This window comes from Equus caballus, chromosome 18 (genome assembly GCF_041296265.1).
Source record: "Equus caballus isolate H_3958 breed thoroughbred chromosome 18, TB-T2T, whole genome shotgun sequence".
NCBI classification, from domain to species: Eukaryota; Metazoa; Chordata; class Mammalia; order Perissodactyla; family Equidae; genus Equus; species Equus caballus.
In genome coordinates, this window is record NC_091701.1 from 66,276,949 (window position 1) to 66,301,675 (window position 24,727).

The 24,727-nt window shown below is 35.6% G+C and overlaps 1 protein-coding gene across 8 annotated transcripts in view; it reads right to left on the reverse strand.

Annotated features, from left to right (window-relative positions):
• Positions 1-1,316: 1,316 nt before the first annotated feature.
• Positions 1,317-24,727, reverse strand: part of COL5A2 (collagen type V alpha 2 chain) — a 400,743-nt gene continuing 377,332 nt past the window's right edge. For all 8 annotated transcript variants that reach the window (XM_070241405.1, XM_070241400.1, XM_070241403.1 and 5 more), the window contains 19 exons: positions 22,797-22,850; positions 22,526-22,579; positions 22,045-22,098; positions 21,522-21,629; positions 21,359-21,412; positions 20,769-20,822; positions 19,884-20,045; positions 19,119-19,226; positions 17,884-17,991; positions 16,379-16,432; positions 14,356-14,463; positions 13,760-13,813; positions 11,344-11,451; positions 10,670-10,723; positions 9,276-9,383; positions 7,103-7,394; positions 5,457-5,644; positions 3,706-3,945; positions 1,317-3,021 (listed from right to left, as the gene is read on the reverse strand). In XM_070241405.1, coding sequence (XP_070097506.1) covers positions 2,875-3,021; positions 3,706-3,945; positions 5,457-5,644; positions 7,103-7,394; positions 9,276-9,383; positions 10,670-10,723; positions 11,344-11,451; positions 13,760-13,813; positions 14,356-14,463; positions 16,379-16,432; positions 17,884-17,991; positions 19,119-19,226; positions 19,884-20,045; positions 20,769-20,822; positions 21,359-21,412; positions 21,522-21,629; positions 22,045-22,098; positions 22,526-22,579; positions 22,797-22,850 — 2,109 coding nt within the window. In that variant the 3' untranslated portion in view covers positions 1,317-2,874. The remainder of the gene's footprint in view (positions 3,022-3,705; positions 3,946-5,456; positions 5,645-7,102; positions 7,395-9,275; positions 9,384-10,669; positions 10,724-11,343; positions 11,452-13,759; positions 13,814-14,355; positions 14,464-16,378; positions 16,433-17,883; positions 17,992-19,118; positions 19,227-19,883; positions 20,046-20,768; positions 20,823-21,358; positions 21,413-21,521; positions 21,630-22,044; positions 22,099-22,525; positions 22,580-22,796; positions 22,851-24,727) is intronic.

Consider the following 24,727-nt stretch of genomic DNA (forward strand, 5'->3'; position numbering starts at 1 on the left):
ATCGTCCCATTCACAACAACATGGATGGACCTTGAGGGTATTATGTTAAGTGAAATAAGCCAGACAGAGAAAGACGAACTCTGTATGACTCCATTCATAGGTGGAAGTTAACATATAGACAAAGAGAACTGATCGGTAGTTACCAGGGGAAAGGGGGAGTGGGGGGAGGGCACAAAGGGTGAAGTGGTGTACCTACAACACGACTAACAATAATGTACAACTGAAATTTCACAAGGTTGTAAACTATCATAATCTTAATAAAATAAATTAATTAATTAATGATAAATTAATGTCACCATCCTCTCCAGTCATAGATTATATCACTTCTGATTACGTAGAGTTTGAGGTATCTGTTGGACATGAAGGTAAAGAAGTCCACTAGTCTAATGGAACTTATAAATCCAGAACTCAGCAAGAAATTTGAGGGTCTTTGGAATTGTCTGCGGCAGCGTTTCACTTGTAACATTCTTGAGCTCCAAATAAGAACTGGTATTTCTATAGTCGGAGATTATTAGTGTTTTTGACTTAAAAGCATCACCACATCTATCTAAACTCAGATAACCTGTATAGGTTGGACTTGAAGGAACTTTTAATACAAACAAAACTCACAAGTGTCCTTAGGTATATAAATATTCAAATTCAAGACGTAGATCTCAAATAATAATCAGTTTGGGGAAAAACAATGCTATGAAATAAATGTTGAAAATAAAACTCTGTGGGCCCAGCCCCATGGCATAGTGGTTAAGTTGGTGCCATCCACTTCAGTGGCCTGGGGTTCGCAGGTTCGCATCCTGGGCACAGACTCAGCACCGCTTGTTAGGCCAAGCTGTGGCAGTGTCTCACATACAAAATAGAGGAAGATTGCCACAGATGTTAGCTCAGTGACAATCTTTCTCAAGCAAAAAGAGGAAGATTGGCAAAATATCTCAGCTCAGGGCCAATCGTCCTCACCAAAAAGAAAAGAAATGAAAACTGAAAACATTTAGGCTAAATTCATATGTGATACACTTAGAGAAAAATGTTTTATCATCACAGTTTATTCAACCATGAAAAATCAGTTGCTTTTCTCTTTTTATCAATAATACTACCCTGAGATTGTTAAGGGCATAGACATTGATAACTGGTGTCATGTTGCCTTTGTGAGTGATGTTGCAAATTGAATTTCATTTATAAGCCAGCATATACACGATGGAAGGTATTTGCTGTTTTATCTTGTAAACAAATGGCAAACAAAGAATACTACAACGTCTTACTTTTCACTATTGGAAATGAAATGGGTCTAATATGTTCAAAGGAATTCCACAAAACGAAAACCATTGACATGACAAAAGCGTGCATTTAATTCGATGCTTTGCAGAGATACATGACTAAAGTTGTGTGCATGGCTTGTCCTTTGGGATGGTCCCAGCTGTTTATTCTTAAAGAAAAAATAAAAATGGAGCCAACAAATGCAATTAAGGAAGAAAAAAAAAACTTGAGACACAAGGGGACCTACATGTTCTGATCTAAGAAACATGCAAGTATTACAAAACATCCCAGATACAGAATGACAGATGAACAGTGAAAAGGCACTGGAACAATGCTCCTTCTTTCAGAAACAGGAAGTCTAACAGTTACGTTTTCACAAATGGTATTGATGAAACCATCTTTATTTTTTATTTTAAAGAATTTTATAGAAGGAATTTTAGCACCATCGTTAAAGGAAAAAAAATAATAATACATTTTAGCCCTGCCTATCTCCAGTCTTGGAATAACAACAGAAGCATAGCACCTTTTAGCATCTAAAATATAAACAAGAACAGTAAGTCCATCCCAGCTTCTAGAGACGAGGTAGCTCATGCTAAGAAATGTTGGGTCATTTTTCCTAAGAGAATTCAAAGGCCAAATGTTCTAATTCCAATCCTCACATTTGATTAGAGTCAGCTCCACAACTCAGTTTCTAAATCTTTTTCTTCATTATAGGCTTGAGGATGATGAGATTGTACATGTGGAAGACTCTCAACCTTGGGTCCTGGACATGTATTTATGAAGTTGTATGTGTAAATTATTTTGCATTCAATGTCTTCTTAAATAAGAAAGTGCAAATGATTTCAATGGCATACTCATGTAACTTCTACCTATATTGATAGATTGAGTCAAGAGGGAAAAGGACCTTTAAATTTGAATGAAAAAGTCTAAACTTACCATCCTTGACAAAAATTTAAGATTGCTTTGTTTTCCAGAAATTCCACTGAATATATATTATTTAAAAATTCCATTTAAGACAGTGAGAAACTGATACTTTTTTCAAAGTTCTCTTTAAAAAGTCTCTATGATAGTTTTACAACATCAAGACATGCAGGCGGGTTTCAATCACAAGAGTAAACACTTTGATTTCATTTTTAATTGATAATCTGGGAATCAGAGGTCACAGAAGGGCACTACTTTCTATTTTTCAAACTGCAGCCAAGTGAAATAAACATGTGCTATGGTTTTACATACCCCACTCTTTAAGCTACCTGCCAGGAAGAAGAATTTTCTCATAAATACTAAGCAACTTTGTCATTACATTGAAATAAATTGAAGAAAACGGAGATTTATTTATTTAATCAGTTTACTTTTTTTTAAAGGTGGTCACTGTCATTGGTCGTCTTAAACCTAAACTGCTGTATTGAAAAATATTTTAAATCAATTAAAACTTGAGGATTGTAAGTAAAATAAATATTCTGAAGGATAAGGAGGCCAGGCACTTAAGACCATATATACAATGCTGATGCAGGATCAGCCATTACTTCAAGAGTCTCAGGATCAGCTTCAAACAGTCAAAGTTCTTGTGAACGGTGGTGGTCGTTGATGGTGGGGGTGGCGCTCATTGTCGTTGTATCTTGGCTTGCTTTACACAAAACAAACTGGCCCAATTTCAATGCCAAATTCCTGGTCTGTGCTGCCAACATCGACAGGGGCAAGATCTACGATGGGCAAGCGTGCCACATTCTGTGTTCTATATTCAAAGATGGTCTTGCCCACATTTCCATTTCGTTTCTGGAATTAAATGGTGCAATGGGTTAACAGTATGTACAAATTATTCCAAAGATGTTAGACTGCAACTTCTAAGCCAATTTTTATAATGTAAAAGCAATGATTTTTAGAGCACTACTTAAAAGTAAGAGTATTGCCCATATAAAGTGAGGCGTGAGCGTGCCGGGCAGGCATTTCTGTCATGCTTTCAGTTGAGGAAACGCCCTTAGTTCTTTTGCAGCTTCCCAAATTGTCACTAGCAACGTAATTATGAAAGCCCTTTTGCTCTTCACAAAGAAAACTATAATTCATCATTTAATATTTTCCCTTTTTTTCTATATATGCAAGTGGAGAGCCATACAAATAAGTGAAAAATATCAGTTATCTCAGATTGATTGTATGTTTTAGAATCAAGGAATTTTAAGCATGGAATTTAGATTAAATAAATTAAATAACTTGCAGAAGAACCTAAGTAAGTTTGCAGAAGAGCTGGATCAGATCCCAAGGATCCAGTCATTTCTTTATTGTTTTGTATAACATCTTTAGTGTGCTTCATGTATATTCAAATTTACCCTAAAGAACAGTTGTAAACAAACTGCTGTGCTTATATACAGGGTAAAATTGTCCCCACCTCTAGCGCCATGACAGTATTTTTCAAAGAAATCATTTTTTTCTTCAACCAGATCAATATAGATCAAAAGTACTTACAGAGCAAGTATCTTGAAGAACTATATATCTGAATCTAACGTTTCCCTCTGCTTTGATTTCTAAGTCATTCGATCCTTTGAGAACCACAGCTTTCTTCAGGTTCTTAGCTTGATCATCCATATATCCTACACTGTTTTTACAGATGTAAGTAATGTTCTGGGAGGCTTCTTTCGATAAAAGGCGCAAGAAGGTCATTTGAGTAATGGCTGCATTAGGTGACTGGTGGTCTCCATAAACAAACTAGAAAAACAAAAAGACTCTCTGTTATATGCAATACTAATGGGTTTCATAGTACTATATGTGTGTGTGTGTGTGTTGATTTTAGGCAAATCAATTTTGAAGAGGATTACTTTTATTCTTTCATACAACAAGATAGTCTACCTATATGTGTGTGTATATACATATATGTATACACATCTTAAAATTTCTACAAATATTCACAAGAGCCTCTGGCCTTACTACCCCAAACAAGGGTTTGAGGTGATGAAACCAATGATAATTATAGCTCACCAGAGGAAGTTTAAGTATTTTAAAATTTTCTTCTTTGTTTAAAAAAATTTGAATATTAGTTTTTAGAAAAAGTTCTTTATTTGAGCATTGGCTTGGATGTTCAATCACATATCAAAAATAACTCATTGTTTTTATTGAAAATTGCAATAAGAATTAGGACTTAACTATTGGTATAAAATCTTGTAGGAAACATGAACTACAAATTTTCCATTAGCTAACAAAAACAAATAATCAAAAATAATTTCCTACAGGCTCTTTTCTACTCATCCTTTACTTTGAGCTTTACTTTCAATGCTCTGATTTGAGCTTTTTACATAATATTAAGTAAATTACATTTCAATTAGATATATTTAAATTTGAAAATTTCCCGCTCATCAAATAATGATAGATTCAAGTATATCCTGCACACACCCACAACGTCCTCACATTATGTTTACTATGAACATGAGTTCTGAGGAAAGCTCAAGAACAGAGGTGAGAAGAAACTTTCAGAGGCTGCCATAAACAGATCCGGAATGAAATATTATATTGCAGCAGGAAGTGGCAAGGCTGGCTGAGGATCTAAGTACTGGACCATGAAAGAAACATGGAGGAGACTGGACTCCGAAAAATATTAATAGAATTCATATAATTATAAAATGCCTTAAGTTGAAAAAGTATTACAAAGTTTAAAAAAGGATTCAATTATTAAAAATACTATTGTGGTAACTATCTAATATTTATTTACAACTTACCATGTACTACACGCTGTGTTAAGTATCTTTTATTCACACAAAATATGAGATAAATATTATTACTTTCACTTTAAAATGGCAAAATTGAGACTCTGAAAGGTTAAGTGACTTCCTAAGGTCCGAAAGTCAGTAAGAGATTTGGGTACGAGTCACCTAAGTCACCTAACGCTAAATATAATCCAAGTCTTTGAACTGCAATAAGACTCCTTCGAGTATACTCCACAGTCAGTGACACGTACATTAAAGGAACTAGTATTAAAAATAATTACTTTTCTCCATTCCAACAATAGGAAAATTATAATTCAAAATTTATGTTAATTTAATTCATAGTAAAACTTTGTTCATGCAATGATATTGCAATTGTAAATAATGAGAATATATCACTTCAAAATAAACACGGTAAAATAAACCCAGTCCAAAAATAATAGTATAGTCCTCAATAAATACTAAAATACAATAAATAGTGAAAAGCCAAGAACACAATTTTAAGTAATCACTTTCAATTACCTGAGATCCTCTATTCATGTCAAGGCCATACCACACAGGCTTATGGTCAGGAGATTTGCTGGCCCACCAGGTTTTACGTGGTACACTGGAAGGGTTTGCTGAAATACATGTTTCTCCTGTTTCCATGTTGCAGTAAACTTTGATTGCATCTTCAGCAGATCCCTGGTTAGGATCAATCCAATACTCACCTATTTTCCAAAATAAAAATATTTGCTAAATAAAGAGAATTTCAAACATGAGTATGATTAACAGAGGGTTTGAAAATATGAACCCATTGATTAAGGACTTTTTCAAAAGAGAGTATCCCAGATAAGAAATACTCTGCAGCTAAGGAAAAAGTAACTGTTATGCATTGGGTCCTTTCAACATGCCAGGCACTGTCCTAAGGCACTTTGACAAACCACGTACTTAAGGCTCCAAAAATTCATGTGATGGAAATATCATTATCTCCATTTTATAGATGATAAAACTATACCAAAAAGAATCCACAGTGATTAAGTGGCTTTGCCAAAATGGATGTGTTCCCATTAAATTTACAAAACCAATATTTTAAAGCACATTATCATTGGCATGTAATAAAATAACGCATTGTCAAAGCTATGAATAAAGTAAGTAAATGAACTGAACTGCAATTAGAATGCTATAAATTATCTCACTGGCCTTATTTAAAATTGATCTCATATATAAGAGATTCTTGAAATAGGCTATACCAAATCAGTGCTTGATGCCAGACATATAGTCAAAAAATACACAAAAAAATATATTTGTGTATATATCTCTATGTATATGTTTGTGTGTATATGTATATTATACCTATATATATATATATATATGTATAAAATGTATGAAAAACTAAATTCTAAATGAAATGAAGGGACAGTGGTGAAACGTAAAATATAGAGTTGAGAATCAAATTGCCTATTCTTCAAAGATAACGTTAGCTATCCCTGTCCATGTCATTTCACAGTTAACTGACGCTTTTAAGTGTTTCATAGCTCATCCCTATGGCCTAGGATCCCTCTTCTCCAAGTCTTATTAGATTAATCAACATGATAGAGCAATGCAAACGTTAGGCATGGTTTATTCAACTAGAGCAGAAAGACTATTTAATTCCAAAGTACTTCAGAACATCACTATAACATAATCCTGCCAGCAGAGATTCCTAAAGTAGGATTCAAAGAACATTAAACTACATAAAAGGAATTTCAAATTCACATAAATTTAGAAAATAATGCATACTTTATTCTACTCTTGATGATCCAACAATATACGTTAGCCTATTAAATCCTTGAGGAGTCATGTAGGTAAATAAATATGTTTAACCTTGCCTAAGCAAGTATTTTCTACATTGATATCATCACAAAATTATCAATATTTTAAGACTTCTGGGTGGAAATGGAATGATCATCATGAAATTGGATCATTAATAGGATATATCCTCTATTCTAGTAACTATCATCTCACCCTATCATTTTTCATGTCATTGACTATCCCCGTCACTAAACCATAAACTGTGTGACATCTTTTCCATTTTATCTCTTGCGTCCATCACTAAGTAGAGAGTCAATAAAATATTTTGGAAGGTAGTCGAGAATAACACAATCAGAAACAATGGACTTTGCTCAAGTGGGCAGCTGTCAACTCACCACTCTGCTTGGCGGAATGGCAAAGCTTCAAGTCATCACAAGTCCGGGCTGGGTGCTTTCTAGAGCCATCAGGGCTACGCATGGTTTCAATCTGACTACTGAGTGACTTCAAGGTAGCATGGACCCCTGGGTCAGTTTTGTTTTTGTCATCAGGAGCCGCCTGATCTTCAGTAAACTCTGGAAGTGGATCTGGCATGCTCTCATCGTAGTGCCCCATGATATCCCCAAGAGCAGCTGTAAGGTGGCCAGGAGGACCCGGAGGGCCAGGGGGACCAGGCTCACCAGGAGGACCCTAATTTTAAAAAATTGGAAATACAGTTAACACATGTTTTTGGTTTTTGTTTTGCTATTGGGTACAAAGGCACTGATGGAATTCGGTCCATAGGGAGTTACAATGCAACACCTAAGGTTGATGATACCAAGAGATCTGTGAATCACACCCTTTTTTAACTAGATGCTTCTGGCCTGTCAACCTGTAACATTTCAAGCATGAGAAATGATGCCTAACTGTTTTTCCAGGCACCATATCTACAAGTCAGCATCTGAGAGAAAAATAAAAGCATAAAATATTTGCTCTGATGTTCACCCTGAAGATGCAACGTATTTGATGTTAAGAATATGTAGATATGTATGCCCATTTCCAAACTATTTTATGTAATGCACAACTAAAATGTTTTAAAAAGGACTTACGGACAGAAGCTGAAGGAGGAGATGCAGAGGAATTGTGGTGCGAGTTCTATAAGACCTCACATCAATACCAAGGAAATACCCACAAGAAACACCGACAAGACAACTTTTCCCTATTTCTAAATAAGGGTGAAGCACAGGAAGTACTTTTATGTGCATTAATTAGTGTGCAGATCAAAATTCTCTTTACTAATCAAAATTGAAGAAAGTTCTCTTTAGCCTTTTTATTAACAAAAATAAAGAGCTTTCTTACTTTTCTGCCACCAAGAACTATTGGAGTGATAGGGGAAAAGCACAAAAAGTGGCAGAGGCTAGGAGGGGCATCCTCCTTATTAATTTGCTTCTGAATTTTCCCAGGGAAGAACTCAGCAACTTGCGAGAATCAGACGCCAACCTGAAGAGATGTCTAGTCCACACCTCATGTGGGGAGCACAGTACTGGGAGTCAGAGGCTGGAGTTCTCATACTGGCTCCACCACTGTTATATTGCTCTGGACAAGTTGCTTCAACCTTCAGTGCCAACATTGCCTCGCTCCCAAAAGACTATTAAATCTGGTTTTTTCCTTTAAGGTCATATCATGATTCCACATATTCGTTTATGCCAATCTCAGGGGAAGAGATTTTTTTTTCTATCAAGGACCACTGAAGCACAAAATAAAGTCAATCAAGAGTCACATAAGTCAGAGGTATTCCAATTCTGTAGTTGCTTTTCACTCACAGTTAGAGAAATAAATAAATAGGAAATATTCCTCTTGATCATAGGCAATTTAAGCCTATCCAATCCATATAACAAATAATCAATGTTTGGTTTAATGATATTGCCAGTAAAGGGCAGAAACAGAATAAAGAGGGAAGGATAAATAAGACCAAGAGGAAGAAATACCAGATGCCTAATCTCAGATACATGCACACACACACACACAGAAACACACACACACGTGAGCACGTGTGCATGGCAGGTAAATGAAGCTGTTTCCCAAAGATCTGGGGAGCCAGAGTCTAATGCGATGTATAGCTTTACACAATCTTCACGTTGATACTTTTGGAATTTTCAGGAAAAGTTTTGGTTCAAATCCTTCCTGAGTATTATTTTCAATGGAGAAAAACTTTAATTTCATACTCTTCACTTTCCAGCACTTTCATGAATGAGTAGATTCATCAGATCTCACATTTAGTACATTGCCATTTAAAGCAAAGCGACGTTTTCATAGCTTTAATTATAAATACAATCATAACTATAAATACAAGTCATATTTGCTCTTATGGGCACCACATGAATCAAGGCCTAGATAGCTTAGACTCAGATTTTATATGATCGGAATAGTATGTATTAAAATATTTGAAATAGTTACTTATATAGTCAAGCTCATGTATGACTTTTAGGTTTGCTTTGAGCGTTCCTAAATCTCTTGTCCACCAGGCTGCACAGCCATTCCTTGGATAGAATCCAAGCTACGAGAACCAATAGCAAATCCCCGTGATTTTACCTCAGGTCCTGCTTCTCCGATACTGCCCCGCACACCAGGAGGCCCGATAGGCCCGAGTGGCCCAGGGTTTCCTTCTTTACCTGAAGGACCAACTGGGCCTGGAGGACCCTGCAAGAGACAAAGACTGCATTTTAGAGTCTATGAAGAAAACTTTTACAACGCCTTTGTCTCCTCAAAGAACTATGGAACTATGGAACTATTTCTTTATGGAGCCATCATAATGATTTCTCAGATTTGTTTTCCTAATGACTAATAAATGGAGTTCTGGCACTTCCTAACGTTTACTATTTCATCAGACATCAATTCCCCATCATTCATGCATGGTAAAAGATTGTTATCAGTTAAAAACTTTAATAGACTAGTCATCTACTTTACTGGCAGGAGTTGTTTCATCAAATCTCATGTATTATAAACTTAATTAGAAATTCAATTAACCAGGAGTAAGAAAATGACAGAAGTTAGAGTGTTTGATATAAGTTAAATATGTGTGCTTATACCTCAGAATCTCATCACATCCTAATAATTTTTAATTTTTTGTGTGTGAGAAAAATTGGCCCTGAGCTAAGATCTGTTGCCAATCTTCCTCTTTTTGCTTGAGGAAGATTGTCACTGAGCTAATATCCATGCCAATCTTCCTCTCTTTTATGTGGGATGCTACCACAGCATGGCCTGATGAGCGGTACTAGGTTCATGTCTGGGATCCGAACATGCGAACCCTGGGCCGCTGAAGCAGAGCATGCGAACTTAAGCACTACACCACCGGGCCTGCCCCAAATCTTAGTAATTTTAATAGTAATGGTCTCAATGTCATGTATGATTTGTTTACACTGTATTTACACAGAGCAGAAATTCTTTCTAATGATTTTCCTAAATAATTATGTATGTCAATTGTCTAATGACATAAATGACCTATTAAAGGCAGCATTAATATTAATGTAGAATTTCTCAAAGCTTCAAATATTAGTTTCATTTTATGATTTGCTTCTGAATTAGCCTTATGCAAACTACTTCTAAGGGAAGTATCACAATTACTTAAAGGAAAACATACATCCAGCTTCAAAATCTGTCTCCACTTCATGGTAAGTCCTGTTATATCATCTCAAAGAGTGCAAGTTTAATAGAAATTTCAATGAACACAGAGTAAGAAAATGAACTAACAGATGAGTATATCCACTCTAGATTTTAATGTGGGCCCATAGAGTAATATGTCATATTTCAGGTTATTTCTACTGAAAGGTAATTGCTGATGGTTTGTCTCATACGTTTGCTGCCAGCTTCAGAGAACCTGTGTCGACTCCAGCTTCAATATCATAAAAATGATACTCAAGCACTAGCAGCGTGTCACCAAAAGCACAATTATTTAGGTCTACAGCTTACTAAGTTTTGTTACTTACTCTTGGGCCAAATGGTCCAGGGATTCCAGCGCTGCCTTGTTCACCATTTGGACCCTAAGCAGGAAAAAAATTAGAAAGTTGCCAAAATATTTACATCCTACATTTTGCCATTCTCAGCACTTTAAAATGTGCTGTCATTGACTTTGGCAGCACAATAAAGTCATCAATTCTACAATGTCTACATGAGTTGGCCAATACTAAAGACAACTATAGGAGTCATGGCGCATATATTATTTTGCTTTATTTCTTCCCTACAAAATTACAGTTAATATATGGGCAATTATATTGGACAGCTTGGTAATTAATTATTCATCAACATATTCTTTTTTCTTTTTTTGCCAATCTTCCTCTTTTTGCTTAAGGAAGATAGTTGCTGAACTAACATCTGTGCCAATCTTCTCCTATTTCGTATGTGGGACACCACCACAGCATGACCTGATAAGTAGTGTGTAGGTCCATGCCTGGGATCTGAACCCGCAAATCCTGGGCCACCAAAGTGGAGCATCAGAACTTAACCACTATGCCACCAGGCAGGTCCCCATAAGATATTCTTTGAAATGAAAATGAAGTACAAAGAGTCCATTCATTTCATTTTATAGACAAATAAATGTTCATGACAAGATACCTGTGTATCTTCACATGGAGGGCAAACAATATTTAAAGGAATAACTTACAGGAGGTCCAGGAAGACCTTGAAGACCAGTGAAGCCTCTGTGACCCTTCTGACCTCGGTCACCTCGGTCTCCATGATCACCTTTGTCACCACGAGGTCCTTGGGGTCCCTAAAAATAGGGTCATGGCATGGACATTTGCTGTTCAGACTACAATTTTACTTTTAAAATTGTATGTACTATAATTTAGAATACTGTATTTTATATGAACTAACATATTTACTTACCTAAATAGCATTAGACCTAGGAATTAGACATAGGAATTCTATTTTTCTCAAGAATGAAGGTGATCACTAAGAACATAAGATATATAATAACAATAATGCTTTCCTAAAGATCTTTTTTTTTCCTGCCCAAAGCCCCAGTGCATGGTTGCATATCATAGTTGTAAGTCCTTCTAGTTCTTCTATGAGAGCCGCTGCCGTAGCATGGCTACCGACGGATGGATGGTGTGCTGCCAAAGCAGTGAGAGTGCCAGACTTTAACCACTAGACCATCAGGACTGGCTCAAGATTCATTTTTTTTAATGTTTATCCTACATTCATACTAAAATGAGGTATTTTTAGGTTCAATCTAGCCCATCTGAAAACATTTTCCAAAGACTATAATTCACATATTTAGCTGATATAGTTATACAAAAATATTGCCACCACATGTAGATTCTTTTAAATTAAAACATGAATTCTTATTATGTTACCTCTAAGAATGAAATGTTTATTAAATTTGCATATGCAGATAAACTAATTAGATATGACAGCTGGGACCATATTAAGAAATCGGTCATATCTGAAAGTTGCTAAGAGAGTGGATCTTAAAAGGTCTTACCACAAGAAAATAAAATCTGCAACATATGTGAGATGATGGATATTAGTTAATTAAACTTATTGTGGTAATCATTTCACAGTGTATACACATATCAAATCATTATGATGTACATCTTAAACTAGTACAGTGTTATATGTCAATTATACCTCAATAAAACTGGGGAGAAAATAAGAAATTGACAAAAACTTGTTTGAGTAAATAAAAGACGAATGTCATCAAGTCACTCCCCTCTAAAGAAAACAGAAAGAAACTGTATGTTATTCTCATATCTGCAATATCTGTACCTAAATCCGTCAGTCCAAACCCTGAGAAACTAAAGAAAAAGCAATAGTTAAGAACCTTATTGTGGGATAGAAGTTCCACCAAGAGAAGAGGTGAAAATTATCTGATCAATCTGATCAGCCTCAGGCTTCTTTTTTTTTTAAAGTCTTGGGGAATAAAAGCAGCTCGAGGCGTCCAGTGGTTCAAAATAAACTGACAAGTGGCAACAGGGTCACCCACTATAGGGGCAAATTCTGTTTCTTTAGAGTTTTCCTGAAACAATTGAAACAATCAATCTGACTTTAGAGAATGGGAGAGATTATCAAATAGACTGGTTCTCAGGTTAATTTTTCCCTTATCAGTGTTTTGTTCTTATTTTGTTTGGTTCTTTTTATTTCTAATTTGGATATCCTAATTGTCAAACAGTATGGGTATCTTTTTATAACAAAAAAAAGACTAGATCTCAGTAACCTTTACATATTTTATATAACAATGTAAATTTAAATACTAAAATCAGCCTGATTTTATAACGTTTTCATAATGTTAAAGAAATTTCTTTTACTTTTTGGATGCCCCAAAATTTCATAATTGAAAATAAACTAAACCAGAAAGCACCTCCTTAAATTATTAACTAAAATTCATTTAATCATGGAAAACAAACCCGTATTGCTTTGTAATCGGTTAAAGAACCATTCACTTGACATGCTGGGTAATTAAGAAATCTTCTCCAGTCAAGCTCAAATCAAAGCTGAGAAATATGATATAATAAGAGGCCATGATTTTAAGGCTATAATTATTCTTCATGAACATAGATATTGATGTATATAATGGGTTTGGATGGAACAGGACCCATTAGACTGCACATAAGAGATGATTCATTCACAGTAAGACATCTGTATGATAATCATTAACCTGGAAGCAAGTGCAAATAGCAAAATGATCAGAACATGGACAGGGCAGTCTAGTTGAAAATAAAACATAACATTTGAATAGTACTTTTCAAGTTTACAAAGAGCTTTCAACCCAATTTTCCTATGTGATTTTTAGAAAATCTCTGAAAGAAAGACACTATTATTCTTGTTATTGTAGAAGAAAATTGTCACTCTAAAAGTCTTCATTGGTTATTAAAAAAATTCATAGTCAAATTCAGAGACGTTATGTGAAAATTATACAAACAAATATGAGCTCTTGGGTATTATTTCAAATTAATATTTTTGTCCAAAGCTTGAGGAACTTGGTAATTTTCATTTATAAATCTTAAATTGTACTTGTTATTTGGGAGTATATTTTATGTAAGAAGACATACACTTTTAAAGAAAAACAGAGAACTTACGGGTAAGCCACGTTTCCCAGCTCGACCAGGTGGTCCTATAGGACCCCGAGAACCCTGGAAGAAGTTTTCACAAAAACTGGTATGTAAAAAAGTACATATAGTATATAGATGTAAGATTCAAATAATAGGTGTTTGTAGTTGGATACTTATATATGTTTGTGTCTATCTGTGTGTATCCTCTAGCTAATTGATTACAATCAGGCTAATGTCCCTAGGAAAAAGAATGTGCTCACTGTAACTGCAATGACACTTCTATAATCAACTTTATTAATTGACTTCACTAAATGAAGATCACCTTAGTTCATTACGGTAAGACATTACTTACTTAAATTTAATATGATGCATACTCATTACATTTCCTATAAATGACAACACTTTTAGATGATGAAAGACAAAGTATCAGGATTTTTGAAGAACTATTAGAAATCAAGTGTTTTCCTTTAAGACTAAAAAATATTTAACTCATAATCGATTGTTTCTCACTCTTTGGAGTCCTTAATCATGTGCACATGTATGATTGCATGCGTGTGTATTTGTAGCTCATTATACAGCATGGTGATGTTTATAACTGTCAGTATGAAACTGACTCTCCTTACCGGATCTCCTCTCTGTCCCGCATCTCCTGGAGCGCCTACGGGGCCAGGAGTTCCAGGGGCCCCCTGAGAGCCCGGCAGACCTGCAGGCCCAGGGTCTCCGCGATCACCCTGGCAAGAATAACCATGATATTACTCTTTTAATATTTATTCTAAAACAACAGTATTCTATACACTCATGCTATTCATGATAAGAAAAATAGTACCTTTTTAAAAACTTATTTATTTATTATTTTACTTATATTTACTTATTAATAAATCAAACTGAAAAGAAAAAGATTGTTTCTCCCCAATTTCAGGTCTCATTCCTCCCCTAACTGTGGCCCTACTACTCCCATAGTAGGGCTGCTGGAGTACAGGAGTGGCCATCTCCAGAATTTAGCATGTTTCTTAGACCAGCAGTCTTCAAACTGGGGTATCTGTACACTTGGGATAAACAAGGGCTTTCCACAGAGGGTTAAAAGAGGGAAAGTTTTAAGGAAACCACTTCCCACATTTTCAACTCCATATGTCTTCTTTCAGAAAACTGACATGGAGCATCCTTTCCCACTTCCTCCTTAATAATCACAGACAACACACCATCTGCAATCTCATTATGGTGCAATGCCCCAAGGAGTAAACCCCTCTGGGCACCAAACTAAGGGACTTTTCCAGAATGCAAAGTTCACTTGCGTATAAAGCAGAGAGGTATTTGGAAAGGAAGAAGCTGCTCTTTATTTTATCCAGGTGATCCAATGAGGACAAGGCTTCAAATCTGATTTGTGTCCTCAAGAAGTCAGAGGTGAGATTATTGTTATATGAACACGTATTAACAAAAGTATTTGACTTCAAAAATGGGGTCAGACCTTTTTTTTGACGTAAATTGTCTTATTTGACTGATTAGTTTGGCAACCAGAATAAACTCTGGCAGTTAAGTTAGGGAACAGAAACATAAATACATTGAATAAGCTAAATTAGCAACTCCAAGATTTTGAAAAAAATATATTGAAAGCACATATACAGTTAAAATTTCCCAAGAATTACCTCCTTTGCAACTATTTAAACTTATGATTAAAATAAAATGTGATGGCAACTTAAATGTGCATAGAGGTTCATAGATTTTCAAAATTATATCAGGAAGTATGTCAGCAAAATCTTCGAAGGCTACCACACTAGACAATATATGCTGACCAAGAGAAAACTCGGACACCAAGAGAATGTGCATTCCCTGGCTTTACCCCAAGATTCCTCAAAACTCTTTCTTCCCCTTTCTTTGAGTGCCTAGTAGATACTTTAAACATGTTTTTTAAAACACAAATGCTCAATGATATAGGTATTAATCATATTTACAGTATTTGAAAACTCAGGTTCAGAAAATTTGTTCAAGATGACATAGCTGGTTACTCAAGGAACCAAGATTCCAATCTAGGTCTGTCTGGCTTCCAAGTTCGTTCTGCTACATGACGAGATCTTAAAGCAATGTTGCATCATAATAGATGTTAGAACAGGGGCTATTTTTGTCTTCCAGGGACTAATGTGTAGTCTGAGACAACTGTGTGACTGCTCAAAGGGCCTGGAGCTTCAGATAAAGTCGGAGATATCTTCAGTTCAGCACATATCTAATTTGAAAGCATATCACAGAATATATAATACTTAGAAAGCATGGTTTTTTCCTCATGGGGCATTCACCTTAGGAGGAAGGTAGAGAAATTTAAATGTCACACAGCTCTATTTCTGCTTCCACACTTTTGTGAGCGAGTTTGAAATTTAGACTACTTCCTTTGGATGTGTCCTCATCCAAAGCCTTCACGTTGCACCAAATATGGATTGCCTACTGTTAAAAAATGCCATCTCACTTTGATCTGAATTCAAATCTCATTTCAACAAGAGCTACCAATTATGACACTACAAAAAAGGTTGCTACTACAGGAAAAATCAGGGCTGCATTGAAGCTATGAGAAGAAAGTGTAGTTTTTTATTGTTTAGTATTACAAAGATTTCAAATTTGCGTTACTCTAGATTTTTTAACAAGTGAAATTGTCCTTACACGTTCTCCCACAGCACCATCCCGTCCTGGAGTACCATCATTACCAGCTGGACCCTATAAAGAACCATATTTGAAAAACGAATTAACTGAGTAACAAAAATAATCTCATTCCAATTGCCAGAAATATTACAGCACGTTTTCCATCTCTCTTCTATAAAGTATAAATTAACATTTATGGAAATTTCAGTAGAAGAAAGTCTGTCATCTTTTCTATTACTTTGAACTTCTTGTAAAATTATTCACACATTCTTACTTTTGTTTTGTGTGTGCCAATTTAAAACAAAGTTTTATTTAAGACATTGCATTTTCCACTTACAATACAGTCTCATAAAGGGCCATGTGATTTCCTTTCCCCATGCACATATGCCACCTTCAAGTATTAAGAATGCCCAGTTATTTACTATAGCAACCCAACTTTAAAACTGCCATGGAATTTACTGCAAATTTGAATCCTTCAGAGTTTTGTGTGGAACGATGCTAACTCTATGCTCAGCTTGGCTGAATCAACCTCTTTAATGGTGGGCCCAGATGAGGCACCACCAGATGGAGAAGCTCCCCTACGTGGTGGCCCCCAGGCATTCCTCCTGGCAGGCTTCTCGTACTTAATCCAAATTCTTCATTTCCATTTTTTATTTTAAAAGAGGGGGAAAAAATCCTCAAATTCCTTGAAATAAATAGACAACAATTACATTTTGGTATTTTATGTTTTCTTTGTATTACCAGGGAATGGTTTTTCTCACTTTTACTTAAGTTTATCCAAATAATATCCTTTAAAGCTTTGAAATAAAATAACTACGTTTAGATGATATTAAATTACTTTTTAAAAACATATAGTCTTCTCCTCTTACTTTATTTTGATTTTTTTTTTATAACTATGTTTTCACCATTTTATCAGAAATAGCTCTGAAAGGCATTGATTGTTTCTTTCAAGAAAATGTGAGATTAACTAGTGATTTACTCATTAAAGCACTGCACAGGGGAGATTCAAACTATAAGTTCTCAAATCACCTTTCAAAAACTAAAGTCCTCTCAAAAGAGCCTTAGGAAACATGACGTTCATGATTTTACTTCATAGTGATATTTGAGTAAAGTGATCTCTATTTACTTTGCCCTCTTCACAAGCGGTAATAGTTACATTAATCCTATCACCATAAAACTTGGCAATTTTGACCAATATGCCATTACAGAATGAAATAATAACAAAGGAAAGATAAATGGACACATCCTTTCACCTTCAAAACAATTTGGCAACAATCTAAACCAACTAAAATACTGGTTTCCAGACTAGATGAAGGTCAGCGCACAGACAGCAATCTGATTACATTTTCTTTACGTCATCATTTAGTCAATGCTCTAGGAAAGCAGAGTACATCAAATGTCACTAAGAAACTTCCTTCAGGCCAAATGTACAGTCAATTTCTAAATTTCTTAACTGATTCTAAATAAAAAGTTGTCCCTATGACACCCAGAAAAGGAGAGGAGAGTTATTTCACTCCAGTACTCACTTCAGGGCCAGGTTCCCCCACAGGGCCGTTGGAGCCTGGGGGGCCCACGGGCCCAGGTGGACCTTTATCTCCTGGGGCACCCGTTGGTCCTACTTTTCCTGGTGTGCCCTGAAATAAAAGCAGAAATTTGTCAACGACTTCTGAAGAAATTTAAGAATGCCAGTTCACATAAAGGCTATGTTTATTCCAATGGCCCCTCAGTCCCTCCTACTATGGTCATAATCGTCCATTATCCCACAACATCCATGTCACTGTAGTGCCTTCTTAGCACCATGCCCACTTGTTATCACACCATCCTGATATATCAAAGGGACTAAAAAGTGTCCTTTGCCACACACTCAGGTGTGCATTTTGGGTTCTAATCGGTGTACTATGGTCAATTCTGACTGCCCTTCTGGAATCTGCATCACTAGAAAGGCATGCTCACCCTATTCACTTCTGCTTTGTCTGCTCACTTTATTTCTATATCTTGGCACTTCAGTCTCCCTATTGGGGCATTTCACTTGGGTTTCTTGGTTCACTTCTGATAAGAATAAGATATTCCTTGACTCCCGGTTTGCTGGTTTCAATCTTAACTCACATGTCCCCTCACTCCAAGGTCCCAGAAATATATCTCTCTTTTTACATTCCATATGAAAACATCATTTTTTTTCTGTCAAGCATGTAAAAAATTTAGTCTCCTCAAAGCTAATAGGGAGTCAAACTTTTATCCCTCCGCAAGGGAATGTAAGATTCTCAGCCCCCTCCAGGGGCCAGGAGATTACTTTCAGAGTTCTTTATGGTTCACCCCACTTTCAACTCCACTGTGACTTTATCTCAATTACTTCTTCCCTTTAATGGTTTATGAAAAATTACCCTCTGAACTGTGAAATATGGATGTTTTTGTTAGGCATGTTTATTTAAAAAGAGGCTATCTACTCACTGGGAGATTATCCTCCTTCTCTAGCTCCGTGGATGTTTTTCATCTTTGAAGGAAGATTTAGAGTCACCAAAATCCATATCCTTATTTGTCTACTTCTCTACTTCCAAGGTTAAATAAATATATTTTTCAAAGTCTGTGTAACGTACTTAAGCAAAGAATTTGACATTTAAAGTCAAAAGGCTTTTAAGATACTCAGAATTTGTGTCTAAAGAAGACTTTAAATCTATTAAGCAAAAAAAGAACCATGACAAATGCTCTCTTCACAAATTATATTGCACATAATCAGATGAAATTGACCAATACAACTACTCACCGCTGGGCCTGGCAGGCCGGGCATGCCTCGCTCTCCACGCTGCCCAGGCATGCCAACAATTCCTCTTTGCCCAGTCGTTCCAGCTGGACCAGGGGGACCATCTGGACCCTAAGTTTAAGGATAAACTATAATTAGAAATTCTCCAGGGCAAAACTATATGCAAAACTTTCTAATAGATCACAGCTTACAGGTTTTCGGTATGAGAAATGTTCTCCATTTTCTAAAATCATACTATACATGAGTAGTCATAATTGGTAATCCACACAGAACCTCTAACATCATTTAAAGGTGAAAATGGCTCATTAGTTGGAAAGGAACTTGGCGATTAATGTGAATATTGATGGAATAAAAGAAGTAACTACTCAGGCAAGCATTTTTTCTCTTTTTAAAAAACAAAACTTTTAAAAATAAAGAAAAAATAGTGATCTATCTAAACAGATTCATGTTCAGAGGCATTAAGATATTAAATAAAATAACATGCTTTTTAAAAATTTTCTTCATAATGTACAAATTTTTAAAAGAGTGTTTTCTTTTTTAGCTTTTGAACACCATATCCAGTGCTGTTATATTTTTATGTCCATACATATACTCTTGTCTAGAGCCGAGAATTGTAAATTAAAAACCTATGGGGCATAATGCACTTAATGGATTTATGAACGTGCCCGGGATAATGTATAAACAGTTTCTTTGTGGCAGTGATTATTATGGATTTCTATTTGTAAATATCTCAATTAGAGGTAGTCTGAACAAAGATGCCAAACTTACAGGTTGCCCATCTTCTCCTGGGTCCCCTTTGTCTCCTGGGCCACCAGGGGGGCCAGCTGGTCCTCGATCTCCCACTCGTCCATGAGAGCCAGGGTCCCCACGAAGGCCTGGAGGTCCCTCCTTCCCAGGTTCCCCTAAGGGCCCCGCAGGTCCGGGAGCTCCCTAGCATAACATAGAAAGAAACCCAGGAGGGCAAAGTGGAAGCCACATAGAGGACTGGAGGCGATGGTCTCTACCTCAAAGGCAGAATCTTAAGCCTCAAAGGTCCATTTTTTTCTGTTAGATAATCAATCATTCAGTGGACTTAAAAAAATTAAACAAAACACAGCTGCAGATTCATTCCCCAGGAGAAAAGCTGAATTATTTGCAGACAATTGCCTTTGAGTCATTATTAAAAGTGTGCTGAAATTAATTTGAATTTTCAAACTTCTTAAGGCTCTGCTCCAACAATAAATATATAACATTTTATTCTGTCTGATCTGGTCTTATAATGAAAGAATAACATTTATTGAACAAAGTTTCATAGGTGCTTACTAACTGAAGGAAATGATTATCATCACACAATATTGTTAGTATTTAGTACCCAAATAGAATAATAGTCAAACATTGGAGCTAAAAAGGACTTGTAAATAAGCTACTCCAAGAAATATTGGATGATTAAAGATGAATTTGTGTTGACAACATACCAGGATGAATTATTGGGATGAGAGTTGTTAACATGGGGTAACACATCATTAAGGGATTAAATAAAAGAATAAATAACTCAATTAAATTTATGTGCGCATATCTACATAATATGTACATACACATGTGTTTTTGTATATTTTTATGTGTGTATGTGTACTTACTCCACTCTCAATTATTTGAATTACTGAATTGACTTACAGCAGGGCCTGGAGGTCCAACTCTTCCAGCAGAACCAGGAAATCCTGTAGCACCCTAAAAATATAATACCATATAAGCAATAGTAAAATAACAATCAGTTACACACACTTCCTGGGATTTATTTTTTTCATAGGGATATAGGCCTTTATATTCCTTTTCTTGTGACCAATGCATTTTTTTCTTGTATCCTATGTTTTTGAGAATGGATCTGGATTAATTGGTAGGAAGGATGCTATTTTTCTCTGTCTACTTTCCATTTCTCTCAAACATATACAAGTACATTCAAGGCTAGGGCTAGAATTCCATTAATATTTTATATAACAGAATTATATAAAGTGTTTCCACATTATTCATTACCTCTTCCACAGGTAATATTTTATTTATGTTACACATCAGGCAGCTGGGTCTCCAAGATCATAAAACTAATTTTAATCCAGATCTCCATCTAGCTGAAGAGCCCTTTCCACTATAGTATAGTTATACAAGTGAAAATTTGTTGTTACAGCTTGAGATTAACTTTAAAGTGTCTGTGAAGTACTAGATATCTGTGACTAACTGTATGCAATTCCCAGAGCTTCAAACCAACTCACAGGCGGACCCTGAGTTCCTCGACCACCTTTCAGTCCGGGAACACCATTAGGACCCTAAATAGAAAGAAAGAAACAAAAGATCATTGTAGTAAAGCAAAATGGCCTAAACACAAGGTCTAAACTTGGGCACTGGACGCAAGTTGTGTCCTTTTTTTAAACTTACATGAGGGCCTGGGGATCCTGCAAGACCTTGTGGTCCAGGAGAGCCAGCATCTCCCTTCTGTCCTGGCTCTCCAGGTTCACCTTTTACTCCAGGCTGCCCATCAGGGCCCTATGCCAATTGTATAAACAAGCAATGATTATGACACTTATAGACAAATTACTTCACAGTAATTATTACTAACATATCATTTAATGATTTGCTATAAAATAGAGCTGTATAATCAGTATTAAAGCATAGAAGAAAAAAAACGCCCTGATGAGATCTTTGAAGATAGTCTGAAAAAATGTCATCCCACCACATTTTAGTATAACAAATAAGCATACAATTCAAAATCATGCAAGTTCATCCATTTTTGTGGCTGTCTAAGAAAAAATGTTTAAAATGAGAATATTGCCTAGAAAACTGTAAACTTTCCAGAATCTTTAATATACCTTCAAAATATGACAATGATAATTAGTTAAACCCATTGTTTAAGGAACAAAAGGAGTGTTCATTGTAAATTAGAGATATTTGAAAATTATACCTGGGGTCCAGCAAAACCAACAGCCCCAGTTGGACCATTTTCACCACGAGAACCCTAGGAGAAGACAAAGATTACAGTAGCCTTCACACATTATTCTAAACAGGAATAGTATTTAAAGATACAATTATATAAATTTGTAGTGTCTTGAAATATACAGATAGAGAAATTAGACATATTGCTTGAGGAAGACTCTTCAGGGTGATATAGAGATAAGGGTCATAGAACAAAATTTCCAAGGTCTGAAGTCTCAAAGAAGTTTCTTAATTATTTAGTAAATGAGCTGCTTACCTAGACTTAATAGATTGTATAGAAATAATACACAGATAATTTTTTTAAGTTTAATGAGAAAAGCAGACATTGAAAACCATTGTTATAAATAACCTAATCCAATGAGTGTGATTTTATACCAATATCAAAACACAATAATGGATTGTTTACTGCTCAATCTCATACTAAAGAAGATCCAAGTACCCTCACTTACAGGATTGCCACGGGAGCCAGGAGGGCCAACTAAACCTCGAGGGCCAGGTTCACCCTAGAAAGAAAATTTTAGATGGTTATTGTCTAAAGCGGTAGCAAAACATGATAAAGTGTAGGATATTGGGCACTGTATCGGGGGCAGATAACGAAGGACAACTCTGAGATGATGTAACCCAACTACCATATTTTATAAAAGAGAGAACGTTATGAGAAAGAGCCAGTATCCAGACCTCAAGATCCTCAGTCCACAAAGTACCAACTTAGGACATTACCTTTTCTCCAGTGGGACCTGCAGGACCTGGAGGACCCAAGGGACCTGGAAGACCCTGTCACAAAACATAGGCATACTGAGGAAATGAATGCACAGAAATCTCCATGTTTAAACAAACAAACAAGGGACTATTTTGTTATAGCTTGGCTGCTTTTGCAAAACATTATCTATAATAAATGATATAATCTGTATATTTTCAAGATTATTCTACCTAGTCTAAAACAATTTCCACCAGATTTTCTCCCTAAAATGTTTTAATCGCTTTCATCCAACTCATCCATGTATAACACTGTCTTTAAACATTAGTTCTAAATTAATACTATTCTTCAACAGGGTTTCTCTGTTTCTTAGCCTATTTAATGTTGCTAATATCTATTTGAAATTTGAGCATAGATTGAAAAGAGGTTTTTCTTTCTTTGTATAGAATATTATATTTTTAAGTCATAATATGCTAGTGAAATATCACTCTTTGTATTTTAAAAGAGAAGTGAAGTTATGCTAAGGCATTCAGTTTTCCACATTCCTCTGAGGTGAAAAGGAGTGTTACTACCCAGCTACACTGCAGTCGGTGGGGTTCTTTGGCTCAGAGCACAGGCAGCTACCACATGGGGTATAACCTGAGTCTTCTTGACACTGGTCACAATCTTTAAAGTGCTGGACTATATTACATACAGTCCTTTCTAAAACAAGTTCTCTCTCCAAATTTTTGCACTGCGTCTTCATACGCAGCCTAAATATTCTTTGGCCATTTACGAACATGAAAAAACTGTGATCTTAATTATCTGGATCTATAATGAAACAATGTTCTTCCAATAATTCACCTAATATACTTCTTTAAAGGATTTGATTAATATAGGTCACTTCATTAAATTCACAGACTTTTTATTCATACAGAGGAAACATTATTCATTTTTTCCCCTTTACTATGAGATTACAGTAAATGTTCTGCCCTGCTTCTGCCCTAAAACAATGTATGGCCCTAACTAAAAACAAAGCAGTCATTGCTTAAGTCTTGGTCCTATTACATTGCATTTCAAAGTAATTCATAGGAACAATAGATACACATTTCAAATTTCCCCTTAAAATAAACCATCAGTACAACACTTCTCCAAACACTACTGTGCTACTTACTATGTACCCCAGACCATTCATGTCGCAAAATACAAACAATATACCAGATTTACTTAGACCATTTTTAAAATATTAAATCAAATATTAGATTTAATTAAAAGGCAAAAGACATTTTGTGTTCGTAATTTGCTAACTATTTCACCCTTAATAAGTTTTTCAGAAAAACAAAAAAGGGATAATTACCACTAAGGCTAAAACTTTTCTATATTTTACTTGATTTTTTTAATTAGAAGCTAATATAATCAATGTATTAACAGTGGCTCAGTGTGATCTCTCCTTTTTTTTTTTTTTTTTTGGACAATTGGTATTGCCAGGGCCCAACAGGACAACTAATAGCAAACCAGGTCTCACTGAAACAGAAATTTTTTATCAAAGATCAAGAACTATTCCAGGAAATGTTGACTGTCTGAGTGACTGTGATTACCCGCTCTTACATGACAGAATCATTCATGTCTGAAAACCTATTTTCCATCTGGTTGTCTGATTATCCTTAGAATTGCAAATGCATTCTAATTTGAGGACCTGAAGCTTGTTAAATGTCAGTTTCTGACATGATATTAAACAATGCTTTGGGGTCAACCATCCTGCTTTACATTTCACTTATTCAGCCTCTTTCTTGATGAAAGCACTCATGATGACTCATCGGGCAGTAATTTTCTCAGCCCTAACATCCAGTATATTAAGAAACGTTCATCACAACTTTGGCTGCTCTGCAAAACTCTACTTGCCTGTCCTGGAATGAAGTCTGGGACAGCTCATTAGATCAGCATTTCAGTAGAAATAAACAATGCATATGAAATA